At 34.7% G+C, this 14,929-nt stretch overlaps 1 protein-coding gene across 2 annotated transcripts in view; it reads right to left on the reverse strand.

The window, feature by feature from the left end:
* The window catches only part of LOC125645978 (cytoskeleton-associated protein 5-like), a 54,007-nt gene that overhangs the window by 9,713 nt on the left and 29,365 nt on the right, over positions 1–14,929 (reverse strand). For both annotated transcript variants that reach the window (XM_048872034.2, XM_056142423.1), the window contains 8 exons: positions 10,727–10,930; positions 9,007–9,142; positions 8,600–8,796; positions 6,944–7,074; positions 6,271–6,441; positions 4,843–4,966; positions 4,574–4,753; positions 3,686–3,949 (listed from right to left, as the gene is read on the reverse strand). In XM_048872034.2, coding sequence (XP_048727991.2) covers positions 3,686–3,949; positions 4,574–4,753; positions 4,843–4,966; positions 6,271–6,441; positions 6,944–7,074; positions 8,600–8,796; positions 9,007–9,142; positions 10,727–10,930 — 1,407 coding nt within the window. The remainder of the gene's footprint in view (positions 1–3,685; positions 3,950–4,573; positions 4,754–4,842; positions 4,967–6,270; positions 6,442–6,943; positions 7,075–8,599; positions 8,797–9,006; positions 9,143–10,726; positions 10,931–14,929) is intronic.

Raw genomic sequence — 14,929 nt, forward strand, 5'->3', positions numbered from 1 at the left:
CATTTTATGACAGACATGCTAAATTTTGAATGTGCCACTCTCGAGAGTTCTGTGGTTTGTTGAAATCCTAACAAGAATAAAGTGCACCGCCACGGCACATGATACGCCCGTCACATATTGTTAACATGAACATATCACCATGAAGAGATAGGTATGCATGGAACCAAATGTCAACCTTCCTTTAAGAATCTTACCCACTTTATGGCCTCATGTGACATTGCTTCAAATATTGATAATGTAAGCTTAATGATTTTTAAAAGGATATAAAAACATTTTCCCAAATGTTTTCAATGAAATGATTAAAGTGCAAGATAGACCTTTATCCAAGCAAACAACTTACAATAAATGGGAGTACTCAAAAAGGTTGATTTATTCAACATATCAAAAAATACATATATCAGTATCTGCCTTTGTCAAATCTTCAAGTATAAAAGTAAAATATGCATGGTGATGTCAATATAAATAAATATAGATTAAAAACGGTTATTTCAAACACTGGTGCATCTCCTATGGTGTAGTTATTAATTAGAAAAAAATAATACATCATATATTTCTCAACTGGTTGTGTTAGACTTGAGAAATGCACATCTGCAGCTTTGCTCATTGTATTTTAAGGAATGAAGAACAATGCACAGCGTAATAAAACATCAAACATTAGTCATTATGTTTATTCTTAGACTGTAAAACTGTCATCTTAGTGAGACATGACAATCTGCACCTTGTTGTTGAGATATAAAATAAAAATATATTTTACAATATCATATTAATTCTTAAACTTTATACCAAATTAACTTTCAAAGTAATGGCTACCAATTAGAACTGTTCTAAAATTTGACAGATCAATTAGAAGGCCAGATTCCTCTGCCCAATTCCCTGATTGCAAGAGATATAGATAGCACCTCCTTGATCAGATTGCTGTAACAGAAATCTTCTAAACTCATTAATTAATCTGTAATTTGACAGAATGCAATTTTTCTGTTGGCAAAATGCCTCCTGAATTGCTTGATAATTACACCCATGGGACAAGGGAAATTTCTCTTGTTACTGACACAAAAGAAATAATTTGTTTGTTATATACTGCTGTATAGTACAGTGTATATAATGAAGAATGTGTAGTTTCTTGAATTAACATTTTTTAATATGGTTATTGCAATACTATTTCATCTGTTCAGATTTACACAAATGCCCAATCTGCAGCTTTGTTCATTGTATATCTTTTTTCTGAACAATGCCACAGCCATAACAAAACATTAAAATACTAATCATTAAAATAGGCCTTTATACATATTGCAACCATTTGTTGTCTTAGTGAGAAATGATACTCTGCATATAGGTTGCTGAGAAAAAAAATTAAAAATTATATAGTACAATGTCAAATTAATTTTGAAAATAAAGACTAACCACAACAAACAAATTCACTTTCACAAATAATTTCTGGTATATCTGCAATTAAGAGGCTAAGATCTCTCTGCCCAATTCCCTAGAGATAAAGATAACACCTGCTTGATCATGTTGATCAGAGATGCTCTACACAAAACTCATTAATTAGTCTTGTCAAAATGCCCTTTGCATGCTACTCCCATGGGACAAGTGGAATTTCTTGTGTTATTGTTAGAAACAAAGGAAACATTACATAGGTTAAAAAAAAAGCAGTACAGTATATCATAAAAAAAATATGTGTTTTCTTGATGTAACATTTTTGAATGAGGTTTTCTACAAAACTCTTATATGAGTAGGGATTGTACCAATTATAACATACTTTTTTCAAAAAATCACTTCAACTAAATGTCACAGTGACCTTAAAGTACAGTGCGACACACCATCTAACTAAGATGCATAAGATGACCAAGTTTCATGATTCTAGATCAAATAGTTTTCAAGTTATGAGCCGGACAGGGTTTTACCATATTTGGCCATATCTTCTTAATTAAAAGTCACAGCGACCTGGTTTTAATGTGCGACACACCTTCTACCCAAGATGTATCAACTGACAAAGTTTGATTATTCTAGGCCTTATAGTATTTAAGTTATGAGCCGGACACGAAAAAGCTAACAGACGGACGGACGGACGGACATGAAGGCCATAACATAATACGGCCCGTCTTAAGACGGGCGTATAATAAAAAGAAAAGGTTTGTCATAAAAAAAAATTTTTTTTCTTTACTGCATCTACATGTGTAGCTTAACCAGTCTTTAAAATTTTCCAGGCAGGTGTCAAAAAGCTACCTGTATATAACAAATACTGAAGTGACAAGCTCCTGAGCTATGCTCAAACTGTCATGACAAAAGTCATGATTTTTTAATGTGAGTAGACGTAGCCATGTTGTTTACCCTATACATATACATACTTCTGGACAAACTAATCAAACTTTTGACCAAACGTGTACGTAAATAAACTAGAAATTATTAACGTTTAATAAAATAAAACTTTTGTCCAAAACATGTACAATATAGATTATTTTATGAATATACAAATAATCACACTTAATTGACGGAGCACCCCTAAGAAAATTAGGGAATGACAAGTACAACTTGTCTAAGCTCTTTCACAGGATGGGGGGACTTAAAGGGGGGTTTCGGGACATTTCTGGCCTGTGTTTCTCCCATCTGTCAACCAAGACAGGGGGCATGTGTTGTTTAGTGGGGAAAGTGTCACCCCTCATGTAGTGTATGGTTGGGGTTCTACAAGTTTAAGCCATACTTGGTGCCCCCTTCACCTCTTTTAAAAGGAGGGAAGGCTCACAGTCTGGAGTACTCGGTGTCAGTAGGTACTATTTAACCAGGGAGCAATCTCTCAGAAACAGGGTAAACAGATATGTCCCGGGCCATTCCCGTCCACATGTTGGTTTATCAAGCATTGGGACTTTCCTGGCATTTGTGTTCAACACAAGGCCTCCGTCATGCCCGTTATGCACCTTGGGTGTTGGTATTTCGGTTGTAACCCCAGACCTTGGACAAGATTTGGTGGATAATGCGGCCAATTATCTCCATTGTCCTAAACTCTTTAGTGATTGTAGTGCTTGCAAGTTGATTGTAATACTTGGTGTAATAGAGTTAAATAAATGTGAAAATGAATTCAGAGTGTTGTTGTTACATTCCTAAGTAAAAGGAATAGTGGGAAAAGGCAAATCGATGGTGCCTACTGGAATGTTCAATTGCAGAAAAATTGTAATATGATTACACAGAAGATCTGGCGACTCAAATACTAAGAAGGTTACCAATTGCTGAGTCGACTTTGCGACTGTTCAATTAATGTACATAAATATCTTCACAAGTCAAGGGTTATTGATTCGGTACCTCGCACTAACCCTTGACATCAGTCACCATTCAGAACATGGGTTTAGGACAGGGGATAATGCAATAAACTGAAATTGAATCATCCAATGAGATTTCTTGTTTGTTCATTCTAAAACTACATCCAACTGTTTCTTTAAAAAAAAAATTCCAAAAATCAATTGACAGTCACAAATTCTACGCCATGTTGCTGATACCGCACGTGTGTTTAATTTCGTTTTTGACCGATTATAAAAGCCTTTGTCTGATTGGCTCCATGCTACAAAACAATCATATAATCTGTCACGAGCTCGTGTTTTGAATGTTTAAAATCGTAATTTTTGAGAGAAAAAAATAAAAAATCGGGGTGGGCGGGGATGATAATCTATCAATTTATTTTAATTGGCCTTACCTTCATGATAAGGTCCAAAAACTTGGGTGAGCACGTCTCACTGGCAACGCTTTCCTGCAGTGATTTGATGAGAGCACACGTAGTGCTGGTGTAGTCCGACTTCTCCATGATTTTAACGATCATCACATTGACAGACCGGACCACCTGTGGCCCGTCGTGAAGCAGACTCAGGCGCTGATCCAGTAGGATTGTTATCAAGCTGTTGAACAGATCTTTTAAGATGTCCTTGGATGTCTTCGTGGCTAGGAAAGGTTTCTGAGTCAGCTGAAAACAAATAACCGAAACCAGTGTACAGGCACACAATTGTACTCCATTTCTTATCTCCTTTTTATTTAAAATGACATGACCTGTCACATGTATATAGCCAGTAATGAGTGTTTGTTACACTAATATATAATCAGTATACGTTTGTAAAACCACGGACATGCAAGAGACATAAAAACCTATATTTGTGAAAGAAGCAAGTTAAGGAGGTACTTTACATTGTCATACTGTCTGATTTCCTTTTAAAGCATGAATGAAAATATAAATGTCAACCATATTTGTAATTTCATTTAAAAAATCAATGCCTAGCTCAGTAGGTTAGCACGTCAACAGCTGAACTGTAGACCATGGGTTTGAGTTCAGCTGGGGTTTTAAATTTTTTCAGATTGCTTTCACTTGAACTGCATTTTTATCACTAAATAAATTAATTTGAAAGTTTTCAATTTCAAAATATTGTACATATCCTCCACTTTTCTTCCATATCGAATTTCTCTGGTGTAGCGTACCTCCTTAAAATAACAAAATACTGATACAAGGAGTGAACGTCTACTCTGCTGATCACACAAGCTTCCATTGTTAATAAACACCGACATTTTTTCTTATATACATGTTTTCTAAACATACAGCGAGCAGTGTTCCCAGCTGACACCTGCACAGTCTGATCACTTCCTCTTTAGCAACATCTTCATTGTTTATGTGTGTCGAAAGAGTCATCCTAAACTGCATGGAGATGTGCAGCATCAATTGATCCATATGGCTGCCAAGTAGTCGAGCATGTTCCTCATCCTTCAACAGCTCATCAATCTATAAATCAGTAAGGAGAAGCTAGGCTTCAGTATCACACAACTACAGCTTTTAACATCTCAATTTCAGAGTACATTCTCTCATTTTACCTGAGCAAGAGCCTGGATACATGTTAAGATGTCTGTGCTTGTGATCTGAGCAATAACTACTCCTATAGTAGCTGAGGCGTCTGCTGGGCTTACTCGTGTCATTGGTGAGGGGTCCCTAGCACGACTGAAAGTTTGATAAACACAAACATAAATATTCAAATTCCCGATGATTTGATTCGCATCCCCAATGTTTTATTGATTTCACATTCCCCAATGTTTTGTTTCACATGATTCACATTCCCTAATGTTTTGTTGAATATTTTTTGTCAGTAACAAATCTCTTGCTAGTTCAATATTTACATGTATACATCCTCATATAGGAATTCATGCTTACCCCATAGAGGCTTACATGTACTTTGCATGGAATGTTATTCAGAGCGTAAAAATCTGTATCTGTTTTATTTTACAAAATTTGAAATAGGGTAATTTTCTGTTAATTAGCGTCACCAATTACAAAACTTACTCCATTGTTATTATAACCTAGACAATGGTAGGATAGGGTAATTTCTGTTAATTAGCTTCACCAATTATAAAAATTGCTCCATTGTTATTACAACCTAGACAATTGTAGGATAGGGTAATTTCTGTTAATTAGCTGCACCAATTACAAAACTAGCTCCATTGTTAATATAACCTAGACAATGGTAGGATAGGGTGTTTTCTGTTAATTAGCTTAACCAATTACAAAACTTGTTCCATTGTTTATATACCTCCTAATGCAATCTTGATATTCATTCCTTAAATTACTACACCCATAATAGACAATACTTTTGTGTGTGTAAAGTTTTGTGTGTGTAAAGGTTGTTTGAATTATGGGGGTATATTCACAATGATACCATGGGATAATTTACTCCTTTACCATAAAAGCAGAATTTTTAGTGAGGATTTACTTTTGGCATTATTAAAGAGTGTTGAGATTGCTAAAACAGAATATTGCTAACAATTTATTCCATATCATAAATAATAATTTTCTTTCTTGGAATTATGAAGTTGCTTAAATATGCTCTCGCTAAATATTATATAGTAATTTTTATGGGAAAATCGTTAAATTTGTGTCTCGCTAAAAATTCCACTTATACAGTAATACAAACAGTCTAAACATTCATTTCTAACACATTTAATATTTTGCGAAATAAGGAAAGTATATTTTTAATTAACTTATACTCTGACTAACTTTCCATGCAAAACAAACCTCTATGTGACATAGGCACCTATTCCAAAATGAGAAAATATAAACATTGAATTTCAAAAAATTATTGACAAAACATTGGGGAATGTGAAAATATATGTGTAAATTACAACAAGGAAAACAGTAAATGTGTTTAAGGGAGTCCGTAAATATTTTCTTTATAACGATCTCCAAAACATTTAAACATACTCCAAAACAGCTATTGAAATACAATCATAACCCAGATTTAGACTACCTACTTTATTTTGGGCAATTTTACTGGCTGGAAGATTTCATCAAGATCAAACTGTTTCAGTTCCGGCATCTCCATCTGAGTTTTCTCATACTCAAAGTCTGTGAGGTAGGTCTTCTTCATCGAGCTGGAGGATGCAGACTTCGGTAAAGCAGAGGTTGGCCTCTGGATCTGCGACCTGTAAAACAAGGTCAATCGTCAGCAATGCATGCTTACAACATATATCTTCATAAATTATCAGGTACAGTCAAACCTCATTATATCAAACAAGATAAGACCAAAAAACAACAATAATAAAACATCAAGATATCCAAGGATTTGAGATATTGAGAGTAAAATACTTTAAGAATAAGTGGTTGGGATTCTGAATCACTTCAACATGTCCAGGGTATTCAAGAAATCAGTGTTCAAGATACTGAAGTTCAACTGCATATTGTATTCTAAGAAATATATCCAATGCAAGGGAAGATTGCCAACATAGGGAGCATAAGCATGAGAAACAACTGAAAAGTTGATCAGTCAAGACGATTGTGGCCACATACTGAGAGGCAGATCGCTGGGTTTGTGTAGGTGCTATTTTTGACTTACTGAGAGGCAGATCGCTGGGGTTGTGTAGGTGCTGTTTTTTACTTACTGAGAGACAGATCGCTGGGGTTGTGTAGGTGCTGTTTTTGACTTACTGAGAGGCAGATCGCTGGGGTTGTGTAGGTGCTGTTTTTGGCCGTTCTTCCTCCTTAGCTTTTGGAGCAGGTTTATTTTTTAATGATCTTTTAATTCTCTCATCAAGAAGGCTCTGGTCTTTGTCATTTAGCTGTAAGCAGCAAAAAACTTCAAATAACTGCTCTATTCTAAATTCTAAATACACTTGTACAACTGTGAGAAAAAATGAAATAGTCAAAAGAAATATTTTATATAAATCATAAAGATAATAAGTTTCATTCATTAGTAGATGTACTATGCGTTTTATCATAGTATGATAGAACAAAATATTTGACCTATAAAAGACATGCATATCATAAATGTATTTCACGTTTTAGATATTCATGAGAGACTGAATATAAGCAATTCATTGAAATGCATAACATCTATTAAAACTTTCCTTGTATATATTTCTGATGTAAGTCTTGGTTGTATGTGACATGAACTGTGTAGGTTTGACTATGACATCACATTATGTATGTTTACAACAGATGAAACAAACAATATCAACAAAATGGCTTTGGCACAAGGACACACACAAGATAAATTGATACAATATTAGTTAAAGAAAAAGCAGAATTGTCTGAACAGTATTGCTCCAACTGTGTATATGCTGTCAGTTTATCACATATATAATTATTCAAATATTTCAAGTGTTATAATCGACAAATAGCACAGACTTGTATATCAATTTTCTTATTCTAACAATTGAACAAATCCATGCAGCAATAACATTGATAGATATTTCATTCCCACATACCTTCTGAAAGAATTACCAAAACAAACAGAGGTCAAGTCACTGCACTAGACTGATTTAGTGTAAATTCGATGTAAGTTTATGTGATGTCATTGTACGACATGTTGTAGTGTACTTAAGTCATTTGGCATCATTCTGCGTTAACCCTGTTTTACATCATAAGAGTCTAGTATGAATGTATTAATTCTAAAATAAAATATTTTGGTTCTGTATTTGTTCAGATTCTTACATGTATTTTGCATAGAAAGGTGGACTATAACTTGCCTGAACTTGAAACATGCAGAACTGAATGACAAATGAACATCAAAGTATACAAATCCATGCACATGGTCAAACTACTGATTGGCTAGCTCTATATCAGCTCATTGCCTAATCTATCATACAGGCATGTTTTCTACATAAAACAAGATGTGTTAGTGAAACACGGATGCTCCAGTATGGCAGCAAAGTAATTATAGAAAGATCTTGTCACAAGACTACACATGTGAAATATACACGTTAAAACCATATTACTAACCATTAAAAAGTATGTCCGAGGAATACACGTGATATACATGTATCATTAAGCATTATAAAATGATGGCCTAGGTTTAAGTTTGTCAAAAGTAAGTCAAACTGACAATCCAACATCATGAGGTTAAAAAAATTTGGTACTAAAATAAAGATCTTGTCAAAAGAGATATGCATGTGAAATATGAAAGCCCTATCACCATCAATTCAAAAGTTATGGCCAAGGTTAAAGTTTTTGCAGACAAACAGACAGCCAGCAGACAGACCAAAAGCTAAATGTCCCCAAATCTCCAATTACAGGGGGGGGGGGGGGGGGGGGGGGGGGGGGGGGGAGACGGGGGACTCCACACTTTAATGAGAATGTACATACATTTCCAGTTAATTTATAAAACTGGTTCTCCCCCACTTCCATGTAGGCCTGGACCGCAGCATTCAGCGCTGCATTCCTCACTCCGTTATCTCGGTCACCAATCTGACCAGCAATGTTTTTCACAGCTACTCCAGGACTAGGCTGGCATACAGATATACCATAGGACTCTATTAAATTCCCAAGCTCCTCTATGCATTCTGCAAAAACAAGTGGTTTTGAAATTGAATAAAATTTGTAGTAATGCACACGTATAAAATACATGTAATTCAAACAATTTGTTAGATCAAGGTCTCTCCATTTCATAAATTAGACTCATTCAGGTATATTCCTCAATGTGAAGAAATTAAACAATAAGGTGAAATACTTTGCTCTCTGTTAAATGCTTGTTTCACACTTGAAATACTTGCCCATCCTTTGTTTGGAGTTTTTGGATTTAATGCCGTCCATGAGGAAGACAAAGATCTTGCTGACTGGATAAAGCTTGTACAGAATCTTTATAATGCCCCTAACATCCTTTCTGACATTGTCTTTTGCATCTCCAACCTGCAAACAGAAGAAATTTCTAAAAAAAAAAAAATCCCCAGATCTAGAACTGAATGACATTCTCTATAATCCCTGGACTAGAACTGAATGACATTCTCTAAAATCCCTGGACTAGTCTCTATAATCCGCAGATCTAGAAGTGAATAACATTCTCTATGATCCGCAGATCTAGAAGTGAATAACATTCTCTATGATCCGCAGATCAAGAAGTGAATAACATTCTAAAAAATTCTAAAGAACTTTTAGTAAACTTGAAATTGCAAAACTTTTCCCAAATCAATAACATCAAAACCTATGACTTTTAAACACTTTATACGACCATTCCTCACGATAAATTAAAGACTAGACTTTTGACATCATAGACAGTTGCTTCTTCAACAAAATGGAAAATGGAAATATTCATATTTAGTGATCAGTCATCCAAAAAATAACTTTGTTAAACACCACTCTGATTCCACGCACAAGTACTCTGAAGTTTAAATAAAAAATATGCTAGAGTTCCTCATTGACAATATCGTCGTGGCTTTTATTGATCAGGTCTTCCAACAGTCTGTTGGAATTCCCATGGGCACAAATTGTGCTCCTTTGTTAGCTGACCTGTTTCTATATTCATATGAAGCAGAATTTATTCAAAAACTTCTACGTGAGAAGAAAAAATCTCTTGCTGTGGCCTTCAATTCGACATTTAGATATATCAACGACGTTTTGTCTATTAACAATGATAACTTTCATTCGTATGTCCATTTGATATTTCCCTGTGAGCTCGAAATAAAAGACACCAGAGTCATCCACTTCTGCTTCATACCTAGATATTTTATTGACAGTAGACATTAATGGCAAACTGACAACTCAACTGTATGACAAACGGAATGATTTCAGTTTCTCCATCGTTAACTTTACATATTTATGTAGCAAAATTCCATTATCACCTGCATATGGTGTTTATACCTCTCAACTGATTCGATACGCTAGAGCTTTTTCTGTTATGGTCAGTTTTTAAATTGATGCAAGCTACTGAAAAATAAGTTGATGGTACAGGGGTTTCAACAGTCTCAATTGAATTCAGCATTTCGCATATTCAATGGTCGTTATAACGATCTAATTCGTCAATACAACCTATCATTGGGTCAAATGCTTTCTGATGTGTTTCATACCGATTGTTAGGCAGTTCTTGGCACACTGATTTTGACTACGGATAACTCCGTTTTCCTGATCAGGATATAGGGCTCACGGCGGGTGTGACCGGTCGACAGGGGATGCTTACTCCTCCTAGGCACCTGATCCCATCTCTGGTGTGTCTAGGGGTCCGTGTTTGCCCAACTATGTATTTTGTATGGCTTATAGGAGTTATGAGATTGAAAGGTGAAGATAACGAACAGTGATCATTCTCTATAATCCCTAGACTAGAACTGAATAACATTCTCTATAAAGCCCTGACCTAGAACTGAATAACACTCTCTATAAAGCCCAGATCTTGAACTGAATGACATTCTCTATAATATGCAGATTTTGAACTGAATGACATCCTCTATAAAGCCCTGACCTAGAACTGAATAACATTCTCTATAATCGTCTGACTATTACCTTGACGATGAAGTATGGGATGAAGGAGCAGGCCTCGTATTCATGCAGGCTGTAGTCCATGTCCACCAGCATTGTGAAAGCTCTCCTTAGGTATTCCAAAGCTTTGTTCAGCATACTGGGGTTGGTATCCAGAAAACGAACAGTGAACCACTTCAAGATTAAGTCCAGATTACCCACAGTCTCATCTCTTAGAGAATCAAGGCTCTGTAACAAGGTAAAATAGAATACAGTCTTCACTAAAACTCAGTGGTCCAAAGACCAAGGCCAGTGAATTTTAAGGTTGGGTCAGTGAAAATCAAAAACCAAGAAGTCTGATGGGCTTGTAGACTTTTTGTAAGTCACAATAATTCCAACGTTATTTGTTACAATTGTTTTGATTGGACAAAAATAAAGCTAGTTTACACTACACATCAATAAATCCGAAAACGCGATGCATTCATACATGCCTGAAAACAATAACGTAGTGCGGGGAAACTATTCAAATTTTTGCATTTGTTAATAAAGTGAATGAATTGGAATTATAAGAATCAAACCTTCTTTTTGAAGAATTTATCGATGTGTAAAGGACATTTTACTCACAAACTTAACATACATGTTAAAGTGCTTCCCACTTTTATTCAGTTTGTGAGTAAAATGTCCGGAGTTTACACATTGATAAATTCTTCAAAAAGAATGTTTAATCCTATATTAAATATAATGTTCGATGTAGATATTTTAAACATCTTATTTGCATAAATTTACCATCAAAATAAAAATAAATCGATGAATAGCACATAAAGTAAGTGTTTGAACACTGTGGTTTGTTTTCTTTTTAAAGTAAAGAATGATAACTATACTTGTAATTGTCAAGGTATCTTATACAAAAATTGCATGAATATTCAATGAACAACTTGAAACAACAAAAATTGCTGCATTGTGTATCACACTGCACACAGGTAATTGCATTGTCCAATTAAAATGAACTTTGTCAGATGCAGTTATCTCTGATTTTATGCAATTTGTAGTTATTTACATTTGATGTTGGTAGATTAGATGACTTCCTAAGGTACACTCAGGCTGTTTTCATGTTTGTGAAAAATACCTGAATTTCTAGTCTTGTTTGTGGGTGAAGAGAGAGAGAGAAAATAAAATCAGCTTAATACAACTGTAATGATATTCAGATATTTTTACATGAAAGATTTCATAAAAGTACAATATACAGTGGAGCCTTGGTAAACCAGACGCCATTAATCTGGACGCTTCACCTTCCGGACAATTTTTCTAGGCAAGGATTTTTATACGTTATTTTGCATCAATAATCCGGAAATTCGCATTCCAGATCCCGACGGTAATTTTTTTACTACAAAACGTTAAAATGCATTGAAAATTGTACCGTTAATCCGGACGGTAATTTTTTTGAGGGAAGGTCTGTGTCAGACGTTTTTAGCAAAGCGTACATTATAAAGAAAACAAGCCAAACTGTCTAATTGAAGCGTTTACCTGTACCCCGTGATTACCTGTACCCCGTCAACACCTCCCTTTAATTAGGTGGTGTGTGATGATATGTCAGTTAGATAGCACATGCCGATCTAGACCTTGTATTGCCAATTTTTGCACATAAGATCTGTATTGCATGTAGTCTTAAATCTTGTAAATAAATCTGTAGCATATTATTTCATAGTCTTGATCAATAACCTAATAGTATTTTAAAATAAATTAAACATCATGCAGTAATTATATTATTTTTTGTTGTTGAACTGCTACACATATCAGTTGTACTGATTCGTAAATTTATATCGGCTTATTCAAATCTAAAAAGTGTAGATTATACTTCTAGATTCTGGATTTTATACTGCTGATTGGCGTGAAATATATACACTGTCTGCATGTTCATGCACATGTAAATGTAGTAAGTTTTTAATGTTTAGAATGTAACGCATGCAGAATGTACCTGTGTACGATTGTTTCTTGTTACGATGTTGTAGAGCTTTATTGCTTTCGAATTTTTAAACTCGGGGTAGAAGTGAGAAAATTACCATTTTAAGGAAAATGACAATTAAATTTTGGATGTATCTGTAATGTTGGTTTCACCCGAGTTTTGTTCGTTATTATCGCATCATGAAAATAATAAGTGTGCGTGGCTAGATCAAAGCAGTAGTAGGTCTTAATATTACGAGCTTCAATGATTTTGTTCTCTCGATATTGACTTGGATAATTATAGAATAAAAAATATAAACTCTGGCAGATTGAATTTTGGTTAAAGAATGTTGTCAACCGGCATGACAATCACGAAATTCTTTAATCAACTGTGGACGATGAATATTGTTTAGACAGTCGGCCGAACCCGTGAATCGCAATAGATGAAAATGGCCGGCCTCTTTAAGAAGTAAAAGTGTGATGAAATGTTTGAATTGTGAATTATTATGTTAGTTACTAATGATTTATGTGCTTCATTATTTGTTTTAGTGCATATGGTACAGTTTTGTATATTTATTTGTAGTGCTAATATACATGTACATGTACAATGTAAGCAAAGGCAAATACACTGCACACATATATTTCAATTTTAGAGCTTTGAAATGCATGTAAATGTTAACATTATCATGATTTATTTACTAATGCAAATGGTTAAATCCAATGATAGAATGTGTTTAATTCACTACGCATCAATGAAGTAAGCATATTGGTTACTTATGTAAAGATAGAAAATATGTGATTCAGGTATATCCGGATGCTTCATTTATCCGGAAGATTTTGCTGGGAACCAAAGTGTCCGGATTAACGAGGCTCCACTGTATATGCATTGTACCATGAAAATGTCATTTACAATATAAGCCCCATGACAGTGCCTACATAGTGTCATATTTCAGTCTTATTTTTTACCTAAGGAAGATTTAGATTTTAAAAAAAAAGATGTTTATTCCTCTGGCTCAGGTGAGCTAAATTTTGCTACTGTAGTTTCACTATTGCAACTGTACCTAGATGAGAATTTCTATAGCCTTGATATGCTGTTTGTACCTTTATAAGAAAGTCTATAGCCTTGATATGCTGTTTGTACCTAGATGAGAATTTCTATAGCCTTGATATACTGTTTGTACCTTTATGAGAATCTCTATAGCCTTGATATGCTGTTTGTACCTTTATGAGAATCTCTATAATAATAATAATAATGTGCAGCATTCATATTGCGCATTATATAATTTGTAATTACTCTAAGCGCTTTAACAATGTAAAACATGATAAGATTAATCAGATTAAACTATAGCCTTGATATGCTGTTTGTACCTTTATAAGAATCTCTATAGCCTTGATATGCTGTTTGTACCTTAATGAGAATCTCTATAGCCTTGATATGCTGTTTGTACCTTTATGAGAATCTCTATAATAATAATAATAATGTGCAGCATTCATATTGCGCATTATATAATTTGTAATTACTCTAAGCGCTTTAACAATGTAAAACATGATAAGATTAATCAGATTAAACTATAGCCTTGATATGCTGTTTGTACCTTTATAAGAATCTCTATAGCCTTGATATGCTGTTTGTACCTTAATGAGAATCTCTATAGCCTTGATATGCTGTTTGTACCTTTATAAGAATCTCTATAGCCTTGATATGCTGTTTGTACCTTTATAAGAATCTCTATAGCCTTGATATGCTGTTTGTACCTTAATGAGAATCTCTATAGCCTTGATATGCTGTTTGTACCTTTATAAGAATCTCGATAGCCTTGATATGCTGTTTTTACAGTCAAAACTGCCATAGCGACCCACTGTATTAAGCGACTCACTGTCGTATGTGACCATAAAAAGTTCACCCCCAAGACGTTACTCTATATATTGTACCTGTATTAAACGACCACCTGTCTGACGCGACCAACGACCATGATTTTTACAACCTTTTCATGTATTTTCACGAAATTTTACCTCTATTTAACGACTGTACATTTTTCGATTACAACGTGATTACTACTTTCGATTTCGGTTGAGTCGACTCTTCTGGGAATTATCGCCCCTAACACTTTCGTTTTCAAACGCACGACTATTCTGGGAATTATTGCCCCTAACACTTTCGTTTTGGTACGCACAGTTTGGCGATGATCTTGTTAAGTCAGCCCTCTGAATAAATTATTATACCTAAGCTGTCAACATGCAGTGTCGTGTGTGGTTAATTAATAAAACCCGAGTTGATGTTTATTTAACAAAATCAAGGATCAGGAA

Source organism: Ostrea edulis, chromosome 6, assembly GCF_947568905.1.
Source record: "Ostrea edulis chromosome 6, xbOstEdul1.1, whole genome shotgun sequence".
NCBI classification, from domain to species: Eukaryota; Metazoa; Mollusca; class Bivalvia; order Ostreida; family Ostreidae; genus Ostrea; species Ostrea edulis.